This window comes from Haemorhous mexicanus, chromosome 5 (assembly GCF_027477595.1).
Source record: "Haemorhous mexicanus isolate bHaeMex1 chromosome 5, bHaeMex1.pri, whole genome shotgun sequence".
NCBI lineage: Eukaryota > Metazoa > Chordata > Aves > Passeriformes > Fringillidae > Haemorhous > Haemorhous mexicanus.
The window spans coordinates 43,694,119-43,720,321 of NC_082345.1; the positions used below are offsets into that span (position 1 = coordinate 43,694,119).

Genomic DNA, 26,203 nt, shown 5'->3' on the forward strand with positions numbered 1-26,203 from the left:
TAATTATGTTTTAATGGCAGAATAATGATCTAAGTTTAATATAATCTGAAGTGTTTGTGCAGAACATGTAAATCCGAGAATAACCATCATTGTCTGTCATCTTGAACAGCTGCTAGCAGAATATGCAGTTTCACCCTGAGAATGATGACTTCACATTTTAAAAAGGCTACAGGCATGAGCAAAAGAATAGGAACAGAATGAGAACATTGGATCAACTGAGGACTTAGCAAAACATTTGGAAGATCATGAGACAGTCTCCCAATTTCTGCAGAAGGAGGGGGTTTTTTGTTAAGCTCCCAGATGTCTCTGGAGACACCAATAAAGAATGGTTTCATGTAGACTTCCAAAAGCTCTTTTTCAAGATGTGACATGCCAGTTGGGAGGAAAAACATGTGGGGGAGAGCTACAGAAGTATCATAGGCCAGGAACTTCCTGAGAAGAGGGCAAGAACAGATTTCTGTCATCATGGCTGGAAAGCAAAGAGGGTTTCTTCAGGTTCATGGGAGTTGTTTTGCATTTCCCTGATTGATTAGTGGTCTGGAAAGGAAATGAGGTTGGAATGGTTGAAGTTGCAGCACTGGCAGGTGGCACCACAGCTCTTTTCCTATTAAACAAGAATGACCATGAGGTACTACAAAGAATTAAGTGATTAACGCAGATGGGCATTACAGTGATCAAATTCGGTATTGATAAATACAAAGTAAAGCATGAAGAGGAAAATATAGCTATTTATGCACACTAGAGGTTCCAAGTTGAAAATTCAAAAAAACTCAGTTCAAGCTTTGCTTACTACAGTAGTTTTTCCAGTCCAAATCACCAGCAGAATGTTGAGATTTGTACAGCAATAGACAGTTTAAAAGTTAAGTGAAGAGATAATTCTGTATATTGCTACCTCGCTTGTGAATGTATGCATAGCACTTTATCTTATCCAAAATGGTCATTGTATAGTTAATACTGTTTGGCATTAGAAAAAGGAACAGAAATTCTAAATGTAGAATAATGAATAAGGTAGAAGAGCTTTGGTAAGTCAAACTGGCAGATTTGATCCAATGCGTTGCTTTTCAGTACTGGTTTGTGAACTCTCTTAGCTTTAGCATATAGCAGGGAGGACAAGAAAGTTATTTTCCGTTTGATTTTTCTGAATTTCCTGAAATCTAGGACACACGTTGATCCAGTTAGAGATTCTAATATGGTCAATGCAAAAATTGTCACCAGTTCAGTACAAATATGCTTAGCTGTAAGCAGTTATTCTGGAATAAATGCTTGAACTGTGACTTGAAAATTCAAGTCTGAATTCACCACAGTATTGTCCCAGAAAAAGGTGGCCTGTGCCAAGCAGAAGCATGTGGAGACTGTGGTGAGGCTACCTCTCCCTGCTGTTCCTTTTGACTTCTGGATGGAAGTGAAAAATGGGGCCTACATTTTTGTCCTAATAAAAGAATTGGAATCGTTCAACTGCTCCATATTGCACAACTAGTGCATCAATTACCTCTTTGTTTGGTTGCCTCGGGATAATAAAATGATGAGGAAATTGCTCTATTGCCATACATTTGTGTAAAACAGAGCCCTTCTAAAAAAGGATCCATTTCTTTTTGCAAGGTTTCGCCCAAGGTGTTTGGTATCCATTGGATTGTGTGCAGTGATCCCCTAGGCAGAGGAGAAGCAATCCTTTTCTGTTTATGTAAAAGTCTGGGTCAATTTTAATGGTTGTGATTGTGGACAAGACATTAGATTTCCAGTTTGGTGGACCGTCAGAGGTGACAGTTTGAGGTGGCAGAGGTTTCTTAGCGGCTGTTTTCCACTTCAACGATTTTGCTTCTATTTTCTTCCCTTTCTTATTCCTGGATTCAACTGATGCATCAGGACACAGGGGCCGAGGACATGTCTGTTTTGCATTTGTTTCTAAGGACACTATCTATCATGGAGAATAAATTAGCATATATATTCCTTTTCTAGAAAATGTCAGATGGTGCTTTGGCCAGCCAGAGCTTGATACACTAAAATGCTGCTGAACTTTTATCTCATACAATGCAGATGATCAATTGTCTGAATTTTTTTTGGTCACTAACCTCACTGTGTCCTGACATTTGCACATACATGTAGAGAGGTGCAAGTGATATAAGGAAGAAACAGCCACTCTTACATTTAATTACGTAATCCTTTAGTGAGAGAATGTAGAACACCCTCTCCTTTGGTGTTTCCTCAGGAAACTAAACTGTTTTATTTTACAATTCAGTATACTTTTTGTGTTTTCTATTAGAAGCTGTATGACTTTTTTTTCTTCATTTTTATCCTCCTCCTTTGCTCCAGAGCTTTTCAGATTCTCAACAATGGCTTGGCTTGCCCAGCTTGTTTGGATTACAAAAGATTATTGTCTTTGGGTCTGTTATAATGTATTTGGCCCTTTATTTTTTCTTTCTTTTTTTTTTTTTCATGTGAAGTTTCCACACTGGCTTTGTCCCTACAGCCCACAGTGGGAGCACAGCTGCCAAGTTTCCCCACAGCATTAGGACAACCACTGATCCAGCAATGTGTACCGCATCACTAGCCCAAGCTGCCTCTAACTGCTTTGAGACCAGCCCTTCCCTTCTTGCTCCAGCTTGCCTACCCTTGCTCCTTTCTTTGCAGTGGCAATTGCAATGAGAAATCATGCTGTATTAAATATACCTAAAATAAATCCTGCACTGCTGGGAGCTGACCATGAGCTGCCCTTCCTGCACCCTTGCCCCACGTGCGTTGTGGTTGAACAACGATTGCAAAACGTGTAGTGTAGCTGGCAAGGCATCTTAAGAGCAGTGTGTCCTGCTGAACAAGCTTTTGAGCTGTCTCGAGCTGTAATTTGTGGGCAGATATCTGTGTTACTGAGAGTCTTTCACAGCTGGGTCTCTGGGCTGGAATTTCCAAGCCCATGCCTTGCAGAGGTTAGACTTTTATTGAAGAGAGGTGTCCTGGTGGCTTTCACAAGTCTTGACAATAGAAGCATCAGGAAAAACTCAGAGGCCATGTAAGCAGAGACTGGCCAGTGCTAAAAAGTGGGGTGAATAACCTGAAGTGGAAATATGGGGAGGGGAAAACAGCAGGCCTGGTGACAGCTGCTCCTTTAAAGGACTGCACAGAATAAATGCTCTTTGTCTCTGGCTTTTGTTTAAAGCTAAGACACAGTTGGTCAGATTTCCTTCACGTGTACATCCAGTGTGAACAATTTTGAGGAATTTTGCTTTGACTATATCCTAGAACCTTCTGAAACTTGGATTTCTGAATGGCTGTGTCCTTCGCTGTGGCTCCTTCCAAAGTTCCCCTCCCAGCCTTCTGTGGGGCTGGAGGACCCATACAGCACTGTGCTTAACCAAAGGCATCCAGAAAGCACTACCAGTTGGCATCAACTTCAGTGGTTTCAAAATTGATTTTTTGCTCCTCCTTGGAACAAAAACAGTGGCTTTACTGCTGCTTGCATTGAAGCGCAGTTCTTTAAAGGCTTGTATCCAGATCACAACTTCAGCTTTTTGACTTGATTATAGCATGGCAAAAGAGACCTAGGTAGCAAGTATGGTTTTTGACCTATTTGTTGGTTGCTTCCTTTGCCCTCCAGGAGAGGCAGAGCTGAGCAGCAGGGCTGAGCTGCACCCTGTCAGAAATGGTTTGAGACAGTATAGTGCCCACCACACACCATGGGCTGAAGCTCAAGGTGACAGCGAGCAGGGGAATTGGGCACAGTCTCTGAGCGCGCCATCTTTGCAGCAGCAGTGGAGCCCTTGCCAGCTCCGTGTCCATGTGTCTGGTGAGGGGCTGCAGTGGCACATGGGGTCAGTGCCCGAGGGTCAGACCGTGCTGGGGAATCGCCTGCCCGCATGATTTATTCCAAAGCAGGGAGGCTGGTGCCCTGAGGCAAGCACTAAGCAAAACCTATTTTATTCTAGAGTCAATATTGTCCACTGCCTGGAAAGCTGCCAGCCTGCCCTGCCTGCGCTCGCCCTTTTCTTTCCAACAGGGAATGTCTTTCAGCCTCTAAGCATGATTAAAAAAGCAACTTCACTTTTCATGCCGTTTTATTTTGTTTGGGATGGATGCCTTTCGCTTTCATTGTGCAGCCCGCCTTGCCGTCTGCGGTTCAGACTCCAGCTCACAAAAAGCAGGCTGTCATTAATCACTTATTGGGGATCCAGAATACCCTGGTGAGAGCCAATGTACATGTTTTGCTTGGTAATGTGTGAGCTGATTTGAACAAATATTGCCAATGTGGCCGCTATCTTACTCTTTATTGCTGGGCTCAATGTCCTTTGACAGCACATTCAGGTAGCCTGCCCAAGGAGTGCTTGAGCAGATTGAGAAATGCCACAAAAATGCTTTATGGAGTTGGCACCTGTGCTGCACCCTCCTTTAATATAAATTGATTTATTGAATCAAGCACAGAAGCCCTGCTACAGAAACCTCAGGCTATAGTCTCTAGAGAACCACCTAATAAAACAGCCCCAACTGACACTGCTCATTAGCTTTTCTGCCGATCCCAAGGCAGTATTTAAAGTGACAGTGTCCCTCTTTTTGGCCTGAATTTATCTGCTGGCTAATGCCTGTGGGTCTAATTAGCTTAGCATTATTAGTCTTATTCAGATAAGCTGCATTTCCTAACAGCTTGATTCCAACTTGTAAGAAGTAATTGGATGTCTGCAAACCCCCTGCTCTAACCTGCTTGATTGCGCCTTTTAGCCAAAATCATGTAATTTACAAAAAGTCATCCTTTCCCCCATTTTTTTTTAATTTAGCTTTTTTGTCTAGTGAAACATTCTACGTTTCTTCTGCTGAAAACCTGGCTGTATTGTTGTGTTTGAGACCTCAGCTGTATCCTTTGTACAGTCGCCAGGGAGAGATCAAATTTTAATTTCATAATTACTTCACAAGAACCTTTTCCCCAGTCATGCCTGGTATTAATTTCCTTCCAGCAACTTACATTTTCATAATTTAATGATTATGGGGCACTTTGCAGCACTGGGCCATTCTGGAGGGGAGAGAGAGGACATCATTTTTGCAGCAGAAACCATCATCTGCAGTCACCTGCCTAGCTTTCTGTGCTTTGTCTCTCGCTGCAAGGTGGTGGAGAGTGGAGGGGCATGTGTCTCCTTGGTGCACACAGCTAGAGCAGCTTGCTGGGTTGTGCCTGGGTGTCTGGGGCACAGCTCTGTGATGATGAATGGCTGTTTGCAATGTGCATGTTATGCATCTTTTCAGGATTTGCAGCCCTCACTGCAGGAGCAGCAGGAGGTGAGAGCTGACCTGCTGTGTACAGCACGTCTCCTGACGGTGATGAATGGCTCTTTCCCCCAAGTGTGCACATGCCACAGGAGCTGAGCCAGAGTCTTTGGGGCAGAAGAAAGCAGAAAAAGGAAAGTAATACTGCTGCAACAAGAGAGAAAGCTTAAATCTGGGGTAAAGCTCTGTGTAAATGACTTCTCTGGGGCCCATTGAGAGTGATAAGAATGAGGTTGGTGTGAGTCATGTCCTGCAAGAGCACCTCCTTCTGGAAGCCGTGCACCTAAGACCTGTCCCGGCATGGCAGTGCATCTCTACTTGGCCTTTGCCTTGCTGTGGAATCAGGTGCTGCATATGCAAGGGCAAACAAAAGAATCCCAGTCTATTTTGTCAGAAGGAAACTAAACTGGAATGACATAATCTTTAATCTGAAAATCCAAGCAAAAGCACCCCTTCTTCTTGATAAAGTGAAGTCTCTTTCCACACTCATGCTTTCTCTGGCTTCCCCATCTGCACAAATTTGATGTAACCTCAGCTGGGTCCATAGAAGTTATCTTTCTTTCCCTTGTAACCAAAGATTGATTTATGGCTCTGCTTCTGGCTGAGAGGAAGCCCCTTGCTCCTTGGAGGAGTTTCCAACACTGCTGTGGAATGGTGAGGTCTCTGCTTGCTGTGTCTCACTATCTCATCCATCCTGCACTGCAGAGATCTTTCCCAGAGGAATTTACTTTGTGATTCTTCCTCAACCTCAATCTCCTTTGCTTTCAGAGGATCCCAGCTAGCAAGTGTGGAGCAGGCACTGTGAGTTTAACATGTAGCCTTTCTCCCATCTGCCTCACAACCTTTTAACAAGAAATACAGGAAAATACTATTTTACAAATAGTTTTTCTGTCCATCACAGTGTGCTGCAGTGCACTTGGCCCATAGAGTGTTAACAGACCACTTCCCTTACCCCTCTGTCTCCAGAGTAAATTGCTGACAAACCTTCCTGTTTGTCTTTTAAGAGTAGAAGAAATGAAATAAATTTTAATAAGTGCTCAAGGCAGCAAGTTCACTGAGGGCAAAAAAGAAAGGCTTGGCCTGCTGAGGCTGTTGCAGAAGGTGAACCTGCTTGATGTGCAGCTGCAGTATCTGCACACAGGTTTTGTCACTCAGTAGTGAAAGCTCAACAGGTCACAAGTAGTGAATGAAAGCGATTGTAACACTCTTGCTCTGTCCCTCCCAGCCTCTCCTTTTAAATACCTGCATTACATTTTTTTCCTGATTTATCTTTTTTTGGGCAAGGACCTCTCTAAATGCTTGAGATGCTTAACAGTCCTGTCCCTGACTTTTCTTCTACCATTTTCTTTTAATGCTCCAATAGAGGTGAATGGACTAAAAAGTCAGCCACATTCCAAGAAGTGCCTGAAAATTTTCTGGTGCATGTCTTTAAACTGGGCTTAGCCAAAATGGATAGTTTGTTTTGCTTAGGAATTACTTCCACAGGAATATGTGGTGCTGGTGCTCTCCAAAGTGCAGACTCTTAGGACTGTACACAGCAGTGAAGGCTCCCTCAAGATTCAAGGCTCATGAATTAGTCTGATTTGACCAAGCCAGAGATCATAGATGTGTACAAGTCATGCTGAGACTTTTTTTTTTTTTAAATTTGTAGATTGGTAGACAGAACTGGGATTTGCAAAATGAAGCATTATAAACTTTCATGTTCATAAGAAGGTGCTTCTGAATTTTCTGTGAATAATGAGTGTTTTAAAACTTGTATGTTTTCCTCTTTACTTGAAAGAAGGCCTATGAGAGTATCTTGGTTAAAGTAGATCTTCCCCTAAAAACTGTTTTGTGCCCATGTGCATTGGTCTTTCATTTGGCTTTGCCATCATCTTCTCTCTTAACAAATATTGCTATAGTTTGTGTGCCTTAATTATCTTTGTTTATTGTAATTTTTTTCATTAAACTATGTGTCAGGCAAGCAATAGGGGAAAAATACTGAGATACTGATCATTAGAGCTAACCTATCTAGAGGGTACTTAGTATCAGACAGTGCTGTCTGGACTTAGAGATCCTGACTCTGCAGAAGCACAAGTGTAAGGACATTTTTTAAGATTATGGCTGAGTTGAGACATAAATGGTACAATTTTCTGTGGCTCTGTGCCTAACCTGCACTACACATCTTTTCTTCTTGATAGTAAGCATGCACTTACACCAGTTAGATGCCTGTAGTTCAACAGTTTAGAGGAACAGTTCCTTTTGGACTGGTGGTTTAAGCTCTGTTGCCCAAAGGGTGAGCTCCATTCCACCGATTACTTGTGTGGGAGGGGAAAAGAAAGAAAGAGTTTCTATCAAGTTTTGTGTTGCTTAAAGATTAAACGTGATTTTCTGTTGGTATGACCAAAGAAATTTGAGCTTGAGAAGGAAGTTGTTTGGATAGCTGGAGTAGTTTTGTTGTGAGTTGGGTTATTTTGGGTGAGGAGGAGAGTTGGGGCAGGTGGAAAGGTGTATGGATGGCCCTAGGTTTGGTGGTTTTTAGAATGGTAGCAAATCAGTGCTAGAAATACACAAAATCTACAGACCTGTCTCAGAGGTGCCTTTTGACGTGTACTCAGTGTGAACTAGGACTTTTATGAAGCAGTAGTACTTTCTCTTGGTTGCTTGCCACAAGTAGGTGTATTCTATGCTTCAAGCTAAAGCCCTTTGATGGTGATTTTCTTTGCTCTTCCTTAGGTTTAATTCTCAGTTTGCTGTTAGGTATCACAAGCAGAGATGTGAAACACAGACTAACTTTCTAAAGCCAAGTGCCATGAAAAAGCAGAGCACAGAGTCTGGATTCCCCTGTCGTGCACAGAACTGAACCTTCCAGGTCAGGGTGGGTTGTGTTTTCAACACCATCTGTTGTGCCTGGGGATGCCAATGCAGTACTTTTTGTGACCAGTTAACCTTACACAGTTTGCCACGAAAGAAAATGTAATGTGGATTTTGGTTTTAGTCATCAACTTCTACTCTTACATGAATTTGTATGTGCTTTAAGAAGGCAAATTTTAAGAACAGCTTATATGGCAGGAGAACTCATAACACATGTAAGATGTTATTTTGGATTCCGGCTCTGAAATTTGCATATGACAGATGACTGGTTTTTCAAGTTCTGACCCAGAAATATGCAGGTAACTTTGCTAATCTTTTATTTCAAGAGTGTAAAAGCACGAATGACCCCAGCACTCTAAGAAACTTCTGTAGATTGTGTTGTGCATTTAGTAGCTCCTGGTTATTTTTTCACCGTGCATTTAGAGCAGATTCCAGTTAGCATATGAGTAACATCATGTCAGTCCTAGTTCTTTTGTTCTGACATCTCTTTTGGCTCCTGGTGCGATTTGGCCCGGTTTTCCAAAATGTTGATCCTGAGTCCAAATGTAACTTTGTGGGTGGTACATATGTCAAGGCCTAGTTCAGTATTTTTGGACAGCAGTAGCATTTCATAATTCTTTTGAAATGAAAAGAAGAAACAAAGTTAACTGAAAAAAATGCAGCTAGATCTAGCCGGGCACAAGCTTGCCTTTTCTACTCCCCACTGCTCCTCCTGTTTTTCCATTTGGAAAAATAGAGGCTTACGTGGCAGAAGCACTTTAGCAAGTTTTAGGCTCATTCAGAGCTGGAAGCAATAGCATTGCCTTGTCTTTATAACCTTTCTTGTCGTGCCCTGGTGGCCACCAAAACCTCCTGGGATGTGGACAAGGAAGACAGAGAGAAGGAGAGGGGAGGGTTGCAACACTGTGTTGTTAAAGCAGCGTGCTGGGCTGAATTACACAGAGGGCTGAATTAGGCCGTGCTGGCACTAAAAGAGCCAAACCTCCCCCTCAGGTTCTCTGTGTGTCTGTGTTTGATATACCTACTGCTATATTATGTCTTCAAATACAGTAAACAACAGTATAAATGCAACTTTATTACATAAAATCAAGAGAAATAGTAGCCTGTAGCCTCTGTGAAATAAACCCACATACAAAATACAGGAGATTTCACAGGGCATAAATGAAAATTAACTTTTTATCTTCTTTCCGTCTCCCCAGTGCAGTTGCTGAATTGTTAGCTGAAAAGCTGTGCTTCATGCTTCTCTTGCAGCAAACCACACATTAGTATATCATTAATTCTGTTTCGCTGGTAAAGCAGGACATAGGTACTTCTCTAGAGTGTCCCGGGTTGCTTTTCAGTGTGTCTGTGCTACCTCCACTGCTGTGGTTGCTGTTCTGAGCATTGTTTTTTAAGTGATGGTAATTTTTCAGGCAATAGCAACATCAACAGAAAAAGTGCATTTGAGATGAGTTTGACACCCAAGTTCTAAGCCCAAGAGGTGACAGGCTATGAGTAACCACAAAATAAATCACTGTAGCTCTCTGGGCCTCCCTCACTTAGTTGCACAGCTTCAGGAGGTCACAGACTAGCCAGCTGCTCTCCCTGATCTGCTGATGGAGCAAGTTAGCTGCAGCCCTTGGAACACAGCCTCCCCCAGCATCCTTACACCAAGGTGTCACAGTGCAAGGCCTGAGGGACAGTGGTTTTTTAATGGTTCCCTGAAAGAAGCTGCACTCAGCAGTGGAGAGCATTCTTTTGGAGGACACTGGCCTAAATGACACTTTTTTCCCTTCTTCCTAAAGCACAGTCAGTGGGAGGTGTTGTGCAGGAGAATATAAGGAGAAAGAGGAGAGAGGGGGGGAAAAAAGCTTGGTCTCTGCTTTTGTCAACTTACAGGGCGGTGTGAAGTGTGAGGGCTTTGGTCTTAAATAGTTGTGGTTACCTTGCAGATAATATAGTCTGTGTGTAAAGAATGAGCTTGTTTTTTCTTTTAAAAAAGGGGGCTGCAAGTAGTTAAGCCACATCATCTTAGTTTTGTTTGCTGTTTTAACAAATATGTACAACAATGTGAACACCAGTAGGAATGGTTGTCTTCTCAGGCTTGTGGCTTGATTAGTCATTTGACTGATGCCCGCAATGGACTCAGCTGATACCCATTTTCTTGGTGGCAGAGCATTACTGGCTCTATGCAAGGCATAGTTCAGATTCCTCAGTGATGTTTTCCCTGGTCTTCCAGTACTGTAGGTTTAGTTGGAAGCTTCGAAACATGTTCATGAGTAGTCAGAAATAGTACATTTTTTGCTTTATATTCAAACCAGGATATCCAACTTAGTGAGTGAGGCAGAGATATTTGTTGGGAATAAAGGAAGGAACAAGAGCAAAATCCATGACCAACTTCTCCTTCCCAACTAAATGTTGTTCCAGGTTTTAAACATCAGGGAAGTATTATCATGTTGGCTACATGTAATAATTTGTGCCTCTTTGTTTGGTTTAACAGATAATTTATTTGCCCTCCCCAGCGCAGAATTCCATTTGAATGTCTTCACTGTATTGTGTCTTAGAGAGATGGCCAGATATTATGGTTGTATATTCTAACATTTTCTTGACTTCATGAAGGAACCACCACTGTATTTTGCAAACCTCACCTAGATTCATTTTGGGATTTTACATATAGTAATATTTTTTAGAATGTGAGGGGAGCCCTCCACTACTGTTTCTTCTATGAAATTTAATTGCTTTTATTTTTCTTCTTGGTCCTTCCTCACCTCCAGAACTCTAATATGATCCCTTCCTGACTACTGGGAAATTTAAAGGTGGGGCTTAAGTCTCTATACAATTCTCAGTAAGTCTGAGTCTCGCCTGGGTGATGCAGCATGTACAGCACCATTTATTGATCCCAGGCCTGTGCCATATTTGGTGAAGCAGGGGGCAGTTTGATTACAATATAGGATTTCACCCTTAATTTTTAATTTCCTGCTGGTTTACGTGACAGCCTGAGCATTGCATAAATGCGATGCCATGTGACTCCCTGGAGCTCAGGCAGCCATCCTGGAGAGCTGCACAGCAGGAGTTGGCAGAGGCTGGCAGGGGATCTGCCCAGCACCTTCCTTCCCCCTCTGGTTTGTGCACTCAGGGTGCTTTTGGTGTCACCCTCAGGGCTTTGGGCATGGATTGGCCAGGAGGGAAGCACAACATGCAGGGAAAGGCTGAGAATCAGAGCATGAGCGTTTACTTCTCTTGTCTCTTGTCCATGGGAAAGCTGCTGTGAAATGTGAAACCTCTGACAACCTTGACTGTTGCAGTCAAGGTCAAATGAGCACTAAATATCCTAAGACTTCAGCACGTGAAGCTTGTCTGGTTTCTGTGGTCCTGGAGGGTGAGAACAGGATCAGACAGCTGTTTCACGCTGTGTGTACATGTCCTGTCATTGCTCACGTTTCACATTAACAGTGTCAATCGAGCATTGGTTAGTTTCTTGGGTTGGGAGTTGTCTTGTTTGGGTTTTTTATTTGGTTGGATTTGGGGGTTTTTATGACACTGTATTATGGTATAGCAGGTACCACATCTGACAATATCTTACCTGATTAGGATGTTATTCCAGTTCACCTCTTTCTCTGCAATCAATAGCAGAAGCCTAGCATGTTAGATATATTCCCATCTTCACTTTTCCTTTTGATGAAATGGATAACTATTTACAGATAACCTTCCTGCAGAAAAAGAATTTTACATCTTGCTTCAGAGTCCCTAGGAAAAATAATATTTTTTTTCTCCCCCCATTTTTGAAATCACAGCTGCTTGTTTCAGGGCACTGGGTCACTAATTGACTACAAGCTTCATAAATGTTGTTTGTCCTCCCCCCACAGGGCATACAAAACCATTGAGGAAGATGACTTGAAGTTTCCCCTTATATATGGAGAAGGCAAGAAGGTGGGCACATTTGCTTTCCTCAGACCAAAGGAAGAAGGAATTCTGTGCTGTTTACCATTCAGTTTAGCCCATGGCAGCCCAGTGTTTTCCACTCAGTATCTCTTTATTTTATCGTTTTGACAGCTTGAAAGAATATCTTGGTTCTGTCATAAATCAACCTCATGTCTGGGGGGTGGTGGGGAGAGCTCAACATAGTAATAAGCATTTTACAGCAGTCATTTGTTGTTTAGTTTGCTTTTGTTTTTCTTTCATTGAAAATAGGCTACAATGAGACTGTCGTAAGTAATTGACTTTAAATGTTCCTGTTTCATTGTAAAATATAACTAGAACAAAGCAGGAAGATATTTAATAGTGCTCTGAGATGCAAAACTCTAATTTAGGAAGAGGAGGGATCAGGGCAGGATTTGTAAAGTATAACACCTGTGACACTAGCTGGAGAGGATAAGGTTATGTGAACTCACTGCTGAATTTTCCTGATGTGTGAAGGCTGATAGTTGAAAGGGAGAAACACAGTTCTGTTTGTTATGCTTTGTTTTCAGCTCTGTGATTAAGAGCAGTGAGATCACTAGTGTTGGTCCCAGCAAGCTTAGCTGGATCCAGCAGTAGGATCAATATAAGGATGCAGTGGTGTCAGTTTGCTGATATTGGTATGCTTGCTGCATTTCTAAATAGTGCTCCTCTGCTGCATTAGGTTCTTATCTCAATGCAAAAATAGACACTCTTCAATATTTGTTCGTGTTTTGAAGGTTCAGACCTGCAGCTTATCTCTGAATTTCGTTAGGTTTATAATTATTTGCAAAATGTTTCATGCACATCTTTTTAATTTACTTTCTTATGGCCCTGTGGAGCCAGGAGTCACTGAGGGGAAATGATTCTGAGTCAGTTGCTCCCTATTAGTGATGCTGAGCTCCCTTGCTCAGAAGCTGCTGTGGCTAAGCTTGAGTTTGGGGGATGTGACCTGCAGAGCACAGAGAGCAGAGTTCCCTGGGAGGCTGAATGGCTGGTCAGTCTTTGGAGCAGCTTTAATGAAGGAGAGCCCAGAACCTCTTGGGACACCACTCATGTCACAGAGGAAGGTGCTGGCAGAAGGAAATGGTAGATGTGCAGGAACTGCAGACCTGCTATAGAGTGACTCTCCCTAGAAGAGAGTACTGTGGTCAGTGCTGCTGTCACGTGTGTATTCAGCAATTTAGGGTGGCCTTTGGCACTTTTCCGTGGTAAACGGAATATACAACAATATGTCAATAGGAAGATACCACAGATTCGTTATACGAGTAGTTAAGCTCCTTGTCCTCTTTATAAAACCTATACTAACAGTATAATTTGCTGAAGGAATGCTCTCATAGACTGGTGTGGACAGTGAGGTGACTGGGTTAGGTTTCTATAGACCCAGTACTTTAGAGATGGTGAGTGGGATGTGGATGAAAACAAAGCTTGGAATAAGAAGAAAAATTGAGATGGGATGAGTGTGAAAAGCTTTGATGTTGATTGGCTGTGTTAAATTTAGAGTTTCTGAGAGAGAAAAGGGAATTCATCCCTAACTGTAGCAGTTTCAGAGTAGGAATGTTATCTTATTCCTTATTGACACAGTCCATGTAACAAGATTATATCTTACTGCTTTTCTTTATTTCCAGGCTCGGGTTATGGCAACAATTGGAGTGACCCGAGGACTGGGAGACCATGACCTGAAAGTGCACGACTCCAACATATACATCAAACCTTTCCTGTCCTCATCTCCTGAGGTAAAACAGCCAAAGTTCAACTGTCTGATTTGTGAGAGGGAAATAAATTTGCTTAGTGTGTTTATTTGCTCTTCTCAAATCATCCATTCTGACTGTGATCCAGTCCAGGTAACATGCTGCCCTTTCCGAAGATGCAGCATGATAGTAACATCCACATAGTAGAATTCAAGTCCCCCAGCTGTGTGCTGATTGCTCCACATCCCTGCAGAGCACTGATGATTCCTTCTCACTCCCTGTCTTATGGTTATCCCAAAGCCTTGCCATTCAGTGTGACAGACACCCATCTCTCCTTCCACCTTCATGTGCTCCAGGTCCCATAAACCCCTAGATCATGCTGCCTTCACAGAAGATGTAAGTCTGTGTACTGCAGAAGGGATACTACACCAGCAGTGTAGTATCCTGGTTTACACAGATACCAGATCAACTCTTAAGCAGGAAAATACCAAGAGTCATAGGAAGGGTATTTTATGCTTCCATCCGTCTGCCTCTTAACCTTCAGTTCTTTTGGTAGTTTTGTGCTAACATCAAATAATGATACTCTGCATTCCCAAATGATGGCATTGGGAGGAGACTATGTGGTATTTAGGTTAGGGGTAGTTTTAAATGCCTCCTTCATTTTGAATGGCCTCATCACAAGCAATTCCACCCACTTTTTGACCACGGGAGACCTTGGCAGTGAAGGATATCAAGCCTTCCAAAGGGATTTAAATGTATTTGTTAACACGGAACATGCAAGCCTTGCTTTTTTTTCTGCCATTGTTACTGCATTCCTCCTGTTCCTACATCAAGGAACAGATGTCATATATTTTTCTTAAAATATTAAGCAAGGGCAAACCATCTGATGACAGCACAAAAAGAGGCAGCTTTGCTTCCATGGCCCACATGCTGAAAACTGTCCATTGTCAACTGGATCGCCAAAGTTTTAACCACATCTAGTATTTGACCTTGAATTTGTTGCTTCCTATATCTGTATGAGAGAATGAAATCACACAAATAGCATCATACTGGTAGGAAGGAACCAAATTATTAAATAACCCTCGCTTATAACATCTCCAAGGCAAATTTGTCGTGAATGTTTCAGGCTGCTCAAAGAATCACCAACAAAAGTATCAACAAAAGCAGGTTCAATATTAAAATGAAAGCATGACAAAGTTTGTTGGCAGGGTTCACTCTACTACTTACTAGATTGTTGGAGCACACAGAGAAAAAATTGGACTGAAATCTAAAATCAATGAATTTAAAACTAAAGTTAGCCAAAAATTATCTATGTGGGAGCTGTGGACAAAAAAGCTTAAAGGTAAGGAAGAAAGATAAAGAAAAGGTTAAGGATAAAAAGGAATAAGGGAGACCCTCCTTTTGAGTCACAAGGTTCAGAGTAGACCCCCTTGCCAAACTTTTCCCCGGACTTGACCACCAATTTAGGCCTAAAGGTTTTAACAACCCTTAATCAATAGTTGAATTTAAACAATTTAGCAGAAGATTCTATAGAATTTACTGTAAGCACAACAGTAAATTACTTATAGGCTTAACTTACAAATCTAACCTATTTAAGAATCTAACAGAGCAACATTCCTAGTACCTTTGCTATAGCGTATTCACATTCATAGGTACACAGACCTAAAAGAGTATGTACACAGCCTGCTGTGGTCCAGGAGAGCTCAAAGGGTCTTACCCACTGTTTATAGGCTTGCATGAAAGTTGGCTTTAGCGATATTATTTTCCATTCTGGCTGCTATTTGGTTGGTAACTTTCTCTGAAAGTTTGATAACTTTGTTATGATGTGGTTCCATTTGGGTTGTTATTCAGGGAAGAATAAGTTTCCAAGGCTGTTGGAAAAAACCAGGAGCTCGTTAGACAGCACAAGTTCCTGGTAGCAGACAGTGTTTCTAATAAGCTTGAGAGACACTCAGCCCAGGTGCTGTTCATCAAGGCCAAGGCCTGACAGCATTTCTGAGATCATAGTCTGGCCTGAGGAGAGGCAGGGATGAAGGATGCACCACCACAATCCACCCCACAACTAAAGGCGATCTGGCTTACTCCACAGGGTGGTGGTGTGGTCCCCTCTCGCCTCTGTGCCTATAAACAGCGATATAAAATTTTTATGTATTTAAATTTATTATATCTAAATTATATAGTAAAATTCCAATTATAAAAATAAAAATTTTAAAAGTGCTTGGAGAACCCAGCCCTGAAGAAAAGAGGGAGACGTACAGACAGCCCCTTCTTCATGTTTCCTTGCTATCAATTGTGTACTTTCCCCCTTTTAATGTGTGATGTCTCTCACTTGAGACCTGCTCCTGTTCTCCTCAGCCAGGCAGGCAGGAGCTCTGCCCTCATCACTGTGATGGATTTAATGCCAGAAAAATGATGCAATTCCACCTATTTATTTCTCTTTCTGGCTTGCTGAGATCCAGTGTTTCTAGGGTATGTAATGGCTGCAGCACAGCATCCCAGCAATGTCATCTCTGCCAATTGCTGCCGCAGTGTTTGTGTGTGTCTGTAAACCAAAGCTTCTCATGGGCTTTTCTGATTTGTGGGGAATGTGTCTATACATGTTCAAATTCTGGAATGTGGCATCCAGTTCGTATGCTAGCCACGTTTCAGGATCTCTTAACTGCTTTGCAAAAGGGAAGCAAAATTGGCTTTGTTTCCACATCCTCTTCACAGCTAAATTCAGCAGAAATGTATGAGAGCAGGAGGAGGAAAGACAGAGCACCAGCCACCTTAATTTAGAGATACTGGCAAAAAAACCCCCGAGTATTATTAGGAAGTAGCATATGCTCCAACTTGCTTTCTATTGCATCTCCTCCTCTTAATCATCTCTTGCCTCTCTTCCCGGAGAGAGCCACAGTGCTTTAACTCCTCATGTTTTTCCCTGACTTGTTCTGTCCAAACATGGGCAGCACACCTTGCACAGAAACCAGCATTAAGAAACAACATCTTTATTCTGCCATCTGGGAGGCTTGGCACTTGGAAGCAAAGGCAGTGGTGTCAGGCAGCAGTCATATTTGGTCCCTGTGCAGCTCTGGATTTTAAATTGTTTATACAGAGGTAGGGAAGAGTAATGTGTGATTTCCAGACCTGGAAAAGGGGAGGCACAGGAAATTAGGACACAGAGTGAGTCGTGACAGAGGGAGGATCCAAGTCCTCTGGCTTTTGTTTCTGTGCCATAATTGCAGTGTTCTTTCTTGAGTAAGGGGCAGTGTGGTGAGTTTTCTGAACACTTTACTTCCAGTGTAACAAAGTTCTGGTATGCCGTATCCACCAAAATTTAGCTCAAGGAAAGGTAAACATCCCTGAGACTATATCCAGAAATAGGCATATAATAGTAATTTGAGGGTGGTGTGAAATGGTACTTTGACAGAGTGCCAGGCTATGGGAGGAAAAGTCATGCAGCCAAGACTGACAAATGTAATCAGTATTCACTGGCTCAGCTGTTATGAGACCAGATTTGGAGGACTTCTGCAGGTTGGTGAGCTCTAGAGATTTGAACCTTTTATAATGAACTAGAGTAGCACAAAGCAGGCAAGCCATGGCTGAGGCTCTCTGGCATGGAATTAAATATTTATTTTTCGTAATGGAACAATTAATTTGAAAGCTTTCAGCAGGAAATTCTGCTTTTCAAAACTTAGAGCAACCTTGTTGCAGCTGAAAGGCAGAATTTCATCCCAAAATGTTTTGAATGGCAGCTCAGCTATTTGGTGGGGAAAGATATAGCTCTGATGGCAGCATTTGGTCCTTGCCAGCGAGGAACCCAAAGCCAGCCATCAGAGTAAATAATAAGAAGGTAATGAAGAAAAATTTTTGTTATTCCAGTGTTCGTAAAATCTTTCTGACGACTCCACAAATATGTCCAAGGAGACCATTTTAGTTTCATATCTACCTTCTGGAGAAATCCTCAGGAATTACGCTGTCCAAAGGAACAAGTAAGGCAAATACACAGAGAAGCACAGTATGATCAAAGGGAGTCAAAGTGGCTTCCGGAAGCACACATCACACTTCAATGGCTTCAGGTCCTTGAGGTTATGTTGACAGGAGAATTAAAATAATAATAATAATAAATGCAGTTGATGCTCTTGCATGAGCACTTTGATTCCTCAGAACATTTGAGAAACTGTTGTGCATCACAGGTTATTAATATAAAAGATATGAAGCTACAGACAAAGTGGAAAGTTGGCACAGTCTACTGGAAATTGGCTAACAGGCAGGAAACAAAGGGTGGCAGTAAAAAGCTAAAAGGAGATTAATTGGTGAATGCTGCAGGGAACAGTGTTGGGACCCACTTTTTATTATTTACATATAAATTACATGGAGAGTGGTATTGAAAGATCTCATCATTTGCCAGGAAAGCTGCACTGGATAACACTGCGCATAAAAGGGACAATACAATTAAGAAAAGACTTAATTTATTGAAGTTGCTGGGTTGATCAATAGTGCAGGCGAGTGAATGCAGGCTGCTGTGTAGCTGGAATTCCCTGGAGGCTGGCTGCTGAGGAGCACCTCAGATGGCTGCAGGCTCACATGTCACTCCATTGTGAGTGGTTTTCCAGCCGCAGGGACTCGCGTTGGCTGCCTCTTAAAAACAAACCTGGCCAGTGAGGCACAGCGCCTTCACAGGGCTGCCATGCTCCTTTGCAGCAGCCAAAGGCAGGGTTTGTCTGCTGGGTAGATCTGTTTGAAATGTAAATAAAAACCAGCCCACCTGTTTGTTCATTGCTTGCCCAGAGCAGTTTTCTCAGTGCTCTTGACTGCATGTAGGTAATATGTAATATGAGAAACAAATACCTGGATTGAAGAAGGATGTTATTTGACAAACTGCATGATGCACGTTCAGAAAGATGTGTATGACTATGGGCTCTAGTGGTGTGTATCCGTTGTTACCTGTCAGCAGATCTTTAAGTACTACTCAGGTTAAGTAGTATTATTCTATCTGTAGGATATAAGGGTAACCCAGTACTCATTGCTGTGGCTGGCTGTGCTGCTGAGGTTCTTCTGCTTGTTCCTTATAGTTTTTACATTTTCTGGTTGCTGATGTCAAGTTCAGCTAGTTAACAGGTCAGCTACTTGACATCAATAAGACATCAGCAGGTGGGAGAAGTATGGTGACCAAACTTGTCTCCTTCCAGGGCTCCCCTGATATTCCAGAGAGATTAATTTAAATGAGTGAGAAACTCATTCTTCACACTGAAGGGATTGGTAGGCTGGAGGGAGTTGCTGAGAGGGCTCTCAGGACATCATGGGAGGCCAAGGACACAAATTCTATGGGGCACTTTCAGGAGTGATGTCTGGCTGCAGAAGCAGCGATTCACAAGGAAGAGACTGAAGATTCAAGATGGCATTGTTAGGAAATTTGTCAAGAGTGCTGCACCAGTTAAGGAAATGTCTGCACTGCCAGTCAATTGTCCAGCCAGCTGTGACCTGAAGGAGCAGGGTTCTGCAATGCTGCTTTCTGCAAAGTGTGAGCAGCTTTGCGCTAACTTGTGTCACAGACAGAGCTTTCCTTAAACCTCACTCTTTACTTCCCTGAAATACAGCTACAGGAAGGAGGCAGTCATTGGGAATGTTTACTCTGGAATCTAAAAAATTAAATAGTCATTTTCATTGCAATCATTGAACCACCTTTGTTCACGTAAGATTTAAAGGACTGTGGGTTCATTGCTGTTTCAGGCACTTAGGTAGTTCCCTGGATATCTCCTCATACTTCAAAACTGTGGCATATCATACTCTCACCTTTTTTGTGCAGTGTGCTGTGGGTGCTGCACAGCGTGGGATGTGTGTGGAGTGGGTGTTCAGTGAGCCCTGCTGGGCTGAGCTTCCATTCCACATGTGCTGGTGGTGCTGCCCAGCCTGTGTCCCTCCAGGAGCTCTGCTGTCACACTGCTCCAAGCCAGCTGAAGGTGCTGGGCACTGCTGCAAGAGACCCTCATTGGCCCAAGAAAGAACTAGAACAAAGGTGCTGGCAGAAGAATGAAGGGTTGGGAGCTGGTTACTTTCTGCACCTGGACAAGGCAGTCTGTGAACATAACCTGACCCTCCAATAGACTGGACAGCTCTAACTCTTTTGTCAGCCACATATTAGGGGCACCTAATTTAAGAAATCCAAGGCAAGACACAAAGAAAGGACTTAAGGTAACTGGAAGGCAGACAAAATGCATTTCATTGAATGTTTTGTTGCATGCCTGACTGGTCCTTATATGCAGCAATTTTACATCAATTGCCCCAAGCTTGGCTCCTGTAACCTTGGCACTCTCTTTTCCTTAGCCTGGGTTGAGGGGTGAGCCTAACACCTCCCTGTCCTCTGCATCTCTTCTGAAATTTAGTTTCTTCTCAACATATGCCTTTCTGCTGGAGGTGCCCAGTTCACAAAGCTTGTCCTTTTAGGAAGTACGGTACCTTATTCCTAGATTACACAATAAACCAGTGAATGCTTTTTTTTTTCTTGTTCCTGTAAACCAAAACATATTCTTGGTAAAATGATCTCTTCTTGATGTTGCTCATGGACTGGCTGCAGGTAGCTTTGAAAAGTTTCTCATCCATCCCAGTGCCACTCCTCAGTCAGACAAAATGGTTGATTTCAGGAGGATTCCAATCAGTGATGCATGGCTTTGCTTTCCACCTTCTTCCCCACCTAAGCCACAGAAATGGCTCCTGTGATGTAATGTGTCTTTTGCCTCAGCTGGGATGTGCTTTTCCCAGCACAGATGTTTGAAGCTTGGTTAGCCCTACCAGAGGCTTGGTGCTGAGTGCATCCCTGAGCATTAACTGTGATGCTTTCTCAAGTATTTGCTGGTCCCCAAGAGATCTGACCAGAACATGTGCTGTATATTGATGGTTGTGTTGGCCAACTCAGCCTCCACACCCCAGTGATTTCTGAGTTGCAACTGTGGGCTGTTAAGGCTGAAATAAATTCTGGGAGAGAGGGACTATGACAGCTACTGGTTTCTGTACAGTAAGCTTGAGATGAGAGCTGTGCTGCATATAGGGGTCTTTTCTGTATTCCCACTCAAGTCTGAATAAGCAGATATGCTCTAATGAAGAGAGTATCTTGCCTTGAACTTAATCCTCTCCAAAGTCCTTATTCAGCTGCTACCTTAGATAATGAAGTGAAGGTTACATTTTACAAATGACCTGCTTGTGCTTTTGAGTGAAAGGCGAACTGGTAAGGATTAGCAGTCAGATCTAGGTGATTTTTTTTTTTTTTCCTGTGGTACTGGTTGAAGTCCCATAAAAGCGTAATTACATTAAAAGGTCCAGGCATTTTATATGCATTGCCTGCTCCATGGATCCTAAGGGGAGAGTGCACCACGAGGGAGAATAAAACAGCTCATATTTTCTTGTTATGCCCAGTGCTTGTCCTGACTAACTGCTGTTAGTGGAATCCAGGGCTGGAGCAGGGTGCATGATGAGGTGCAGTTTCTGAATTTCAGTATAGGTGATCCTTCCCTCCTGTCTGCCTTGCTGTGGTTGTTACAGTTCTTTCAAATTGTGGTTGTTGCTGTGGTAATTAAAGTGCTCTGTGGGTGCTTCCTAATGGCTCCCCATCACAACCTGGGAATTGCAGGCATTTCTCAGCTGGAGTACAGCATGTGCTGGAAGGGGAGTTACACCAAGCTAAAGGCTTGTTTTAAAACACTTTCCATGGCCTTTGCTTGCATTCTGGCTCAGCTGATGGCCCCACAGCAACCCCCATTGTGACTGCCTCCACCACTCTCAGCCTCTCTGGGAAGAGGATGGTGGAAGTTGTTTTAAAAGGCAGGCTGTGAGGAGGTGCCAGCAGTGATCAGCCTGACTAGGGCTGCAGACAGACAAATTGAAGTCAGTGGGTATTTTAATAGTGCAAATAAGCTTCACTTTTGTGCAGATCCTGAATTGGTCTGTAGCTACTGAAATCCTTTCAGATACGTGTGACTGGGCAGTTTTTCTGCATTTCATGGAACTGCTCACTTGCTCAGGCAAAACTCAAGTGCAGCAGCTGCCACAGGTTTAGAAAAGTGAATGCAATGCTGGCTGTCACACAGGCATTTCCAAACATGCAATCTGGCAGGCTTAAATGGATCTGGACAAATAGTGGAAACAATTATTTGTGAATATTTTATTAGAAAATATCAAAAATTCATCAAATAAATTATTCAGCTTCCATATGACTAGTCCTGCCAATGATAGGCAAGAGCCTCATGTACTGAAGCCAGGCTGCCGGGGGGGGGAGGCTTCAAGTGCTTCTGGCATCAGGCAGCAGAGTGCCTTAGAGCCTGGTTTTGGAACACTTGCATCCATCCCACCTGGGGTTAGCACCTGAGCCGTGCTGAGCTGCAGCTGGAAGGGCTGCTGTGTGGAGGGCTGAATTGGAGACTCCACCAGTGCCATGGGAGGTTATGTCAGTGCCCTGGCTGAACCTGATAAACTCACAGCCAAACTCAGCAGTGCTTCACAAACAGGTCTGACAGTCGCCTCCTTCATGAATGTGCCTTGGGTTTTTTTCTTTTAGGTGCGAGTCTATGACCTCCTGAAGTACGAGCATGGGCCAGATGATGTCCTGATCCTAGCTACTGATGGACTCTGGGATGTGCTGTTAAATGAAGAAGTGGCAGAAGCTGTCACTAACTTTCTACCAAACTGTGACCCTGATGATCCCCACAGGTTCGTGCTCATCCCCCATTTTCTAGCTTCTCCATAGAAGAGCACTTTCTGGTAACATATTTTTGTAGAAAGTATGATATAAATAACATTTGGGAAATATGCAACACTTATAAGAAGACATTTTTATAGGTTGGACGAAGCCTCTACAGCAAATGTGAGCAGTTGAAGCAGGGGCTCTATTATAACTCAGAAATACCTGCCTTCAAAGGAGTAGGTGTGGGATCACAGTATCATGGCATGGGATCCATTCTGTTTGCTGTATGGGGTCCTGTGAAAACTGTAGGAGGCTGGGGTCTTGGAAGAACATGGCAACAAGTCTCTCATCTGACAATCCCCTAACACTAAAGATTATTTCTCAGAAGGACATCCTCAGCATCTCCCTCTCTCTCACTGTGTATGTATATAAATACTGCACAGTGTGGTTCCCACTCATTCCTAGTCATGGTGTGACCTTTAAACCCACCTTCCATAGAGGATACTCAGTGCTACCAGCTTTCCACATTTTGCAGGACAGGTGTGGTAATAAAACAGGTGGGAAGTCTGACTTATATTTCATTTCATTAGATCCTGCTTCATTTTGTCATTTTAATCTACCTCATGCTCTTCATTTTTCTATCTTTATCACATCCCAGATTATCAGTTTCTGTCCTCAAAACATACCATCATGCAAACAAACAAGTTCCCAAACAACCATCTAGAGCTTTCTGCCTTGAGTTTGCCCATAGGTTTGTCTGCTACTGAGTTCAGTGTCACTGTGAATTAAAACATTATGCCAGAAATCAGATGATCAGAAGTCTCTTGCTTGTAAATGGGACTGTGAAAGTGGAAAGAGCTTTATTTGTTCTTAGGGACTGTTCAGGAAGGAAAGTGTCAGCCGAGGGTGAGAGCGGGGAAGGGGGATTTTACACATCCCCAGCTGGTCTGTGGAAAGTGGAGTTTCAGAAATAGCTAAGACCCATCTCAAAATGCTCTCAGATTTCTATGTGATCATCTTCACAGGGTCACCCCTGTTCATCAACAAACAAGATAACTGGGTATGGACACCTTGACAGTGAGTTGGGTTTTAAACGGACAACACCTTCAAAATAACTCAACCAGCAGTATTTTCTTGCTCTAACACTTAAAAATATGGAAAGCAAAAAGACGTTTTGCTTCAATCATCAGGAGAATGGATGATTGATGATTATCATGAAGCTGCAACTACAATAATTTGACTTTGCCCATCTCCTTATGCCAAAGATAAGGTGTGGTATGAATAACAGCCCATCTCCACTTCAGCAAGACATGGAGCTGTGTCTGCCCTCTCTGGGAGGAGATCAGACAGGATCAGCTAAGGGCACTTCTAGGACATCTGGCAGAGTGCTATGCAGATGTGCCATTAATTTAAGGTAGGAGGAGATGGCCTATCCAATCGCCTTTCAGTTATTCCCTAACACCATTCAGAAATACTGCAGTGCTTTTGTTCTCGTTCCTGCACCCTTGAGATTCTTGCAAAGGCACCTGTAACATGCAATACCTCTGTCCTGCTCTGTCTCCATTCTTATCTAGTATTTGGGAAAGGTTGGCCCTGCCCTCCATCCTCACCAGTCCCATCTGTTGAGAATATAGGGTGTGTTGTGTCTCTCTTGTTCCTTTTGGTCTTTACTTTTTGGTCTTTAAGCTGATGGTGATGACCATCATGATTGCTGCAGTGGGAAGCAGGATTCTTCAACCTTTTTGACTTGTTAGGTGAGTTATTTCATCTATTATAGAACACTCAGAACAATGAGAGACACTAAAGGAAAATTGTATTTTCTTTGTTTTGATTTAGATTTTCTCCTACTGGTTTAGTAATTTTGGGGGATTAGTCACTGTTTGTGCCAGCGTACCACACATTCCAGAGCTAAGCCTGCTGTTTATAACTTAGAACAAACACATTTATTGGTGTTTGACCTACTGGTCTTTGAATGGACATCTGAATTGTAAATAAATTTGTTCTTTTAGGCAGCTTTGTGCCAGATCGTTTAGAGGCTTACAGATAGTGATGGCAAGACATTTCTCATGGCAGCATGCAAAAGGTAATTAGAGCAGTCCCTCATATAGTTTACAATTATATTTATGAAAATTACCTTTGTGGAATTGCTCTGGCTGCTTGGTTGTAAAGAATATTTAAAGGTTTTAAAGTACTGTGTGAGAGGTTCTATGTAATTATTTCACAGTGGTCTAAATGAGGTATAACTAATGAATTTACTGTAGCATTCCAGTTAAAGCTGTGGAGCTGCATTCATTCCTCTCACTAATCAGTGACAGAAAAATCTCCTTTGCCTTATTACAAACGTTATGTTTAAAGGAAATGTTATCCCAGAAAATGTCAGGTTCTGTCATGGGTGTGGTGACATAATCTGTGGTGAGGTGATCAGCCAAAAATGTAATATCTCTAGGGATGTAGACAACTTGTCAGAATGTAAGAGACTTGCACCCTGGTTTTGGCAATGCTCTAGTCTTCAGGAGAAGCAGCCTGTGGAGCAGCCTCTGGATCCACCTGACCCAATAGCCTACTTATTTCCTGACAGCAGCATATTAGAAAAGGAAAGAGAAAAAAAAAAGCCTAGAAAGGATTTTAGAGCTGCAGAGTACTTATCTGTTACATAATTAGCTCCTTGTGGGACCAATATCCCTCCCATTTGAATTAGAAGTCACTTTATAGCCTGATGGGTAAGAGCTTACAGCCCTCAGAAATGCTCTTGGGACTCTCTCCTGGTGGTACTTACTGTGAGTATTTGTTGCCCACATAAAAAACATTTCTGAATTCTGTCAAACATAGCACGTGCCTGGACGTCTCCAAGTGCAGCAAGAGCAAAGTCCTCAGGTCTCTCTTCATCCAGCCATGCAGACACAGCCTCAGGGGATTTGGGCACACATTTGTTTCAAGAACAGTTCCTGTGTAAGGGCTGTGGTGGAGTGAAGAGGCTGGGGTGGAGCTGGATTTCTTAGCCAGCTCATTTCTTCTGGGTCTTGTGGCAGATAAGCATTACAGGGCTCCTAGCAAAGGACAGGTGGCAGTGCCACTGCTGCTCTCCATACATCAGTTCTCTAGAGAGGTCTGAAGATGGAGAATTGTGACTCTTTGCCAACGTCCTTCAGCTGCATGTATGCACATTTACCCCTGACCTTGGGAAGCTTTTAGTTCTCATCCTTCCTTTTGTCATTTTTTGTCCCCTCATTTTCCCTCTCACACTCACTAGGGATTTATGAGGATGCTGAGGAGCTCCTCCACCTCTGCTGGGTTTGAGGAGATAAGAAGCTGCTCAGACAGCAGCACGATTCCCCCACTGTCACCATTTCTCCTTCAGTACTTTCACTGATCAATATAGAAAGCTTTGGCATAAGGAAAAAAAACCACCATATATTTATTCTTAAAACACAAAAGTTGTATTCCAGCAAGGCTATTCATTAGGAGGAAGTGGATACTTTAAAACTACTTCAGCAGTTCTCTAATGCTGTCTCGACAGCTGAATCCCAATTTCATAGCACTGGAGAATAAAACATCCAGTAATGGACTGCAGCTTCTATTCATCTCCAGGTACAAGAGACTCACCCTTTCTCTTCTAGTGCCAAGTTGAACAGCTTTGCTTCAATTCAGCTCTGCACAGGAGAGGAATACTTCACTACTGCCTTCACCTATTCCTTTTTCTTTACTTCATTGTGCTGGTTTTCTTGAGTATTTCACAGTTTGTCTACAAGAGAATTTTGTGTTTATTAAAATTCCTTATTTCTGTCTTCCACTCTCCAAACATTCAGCAGCAAAAGCCAAATACAATCAAAAGCAATACTCATTC

At 42.7% G+C, this 26,203-nt stretch overlaps 1 protein-coding gene across 1 annotated transcript in view; it reads left to right on the plus strand.

The window, feature by feature from the left end:
- Nucleotides 1-26,203, plus strand: part of PPM1H (protein phosphatase, Mg2+/Mn2+ dependent 1H) — a 130,361-nt gene that overhangs the window by 97,146 nt on the left and 7,012 nt on the right. Inside the window, exons 7-9 of the mRNA XM_059847001.1 lie at nucleotides 11,943-12,006; nucleotides 13,641-13,748; nucleotides 22,234-22,385. Coding sequence (XP_059702984.1) covers nucleotides 11,943-12,006; nucleotides 13,641-13,748; nucleotides 22,234-22,385 — 324 coding nt within the window. The remainder of the gene's footprint in view (nucleotides 1-11,942; nucleotides 12,007-13,640; nucleotides 13,749-22,233; nucleotides 22,386-26,203) is intronic.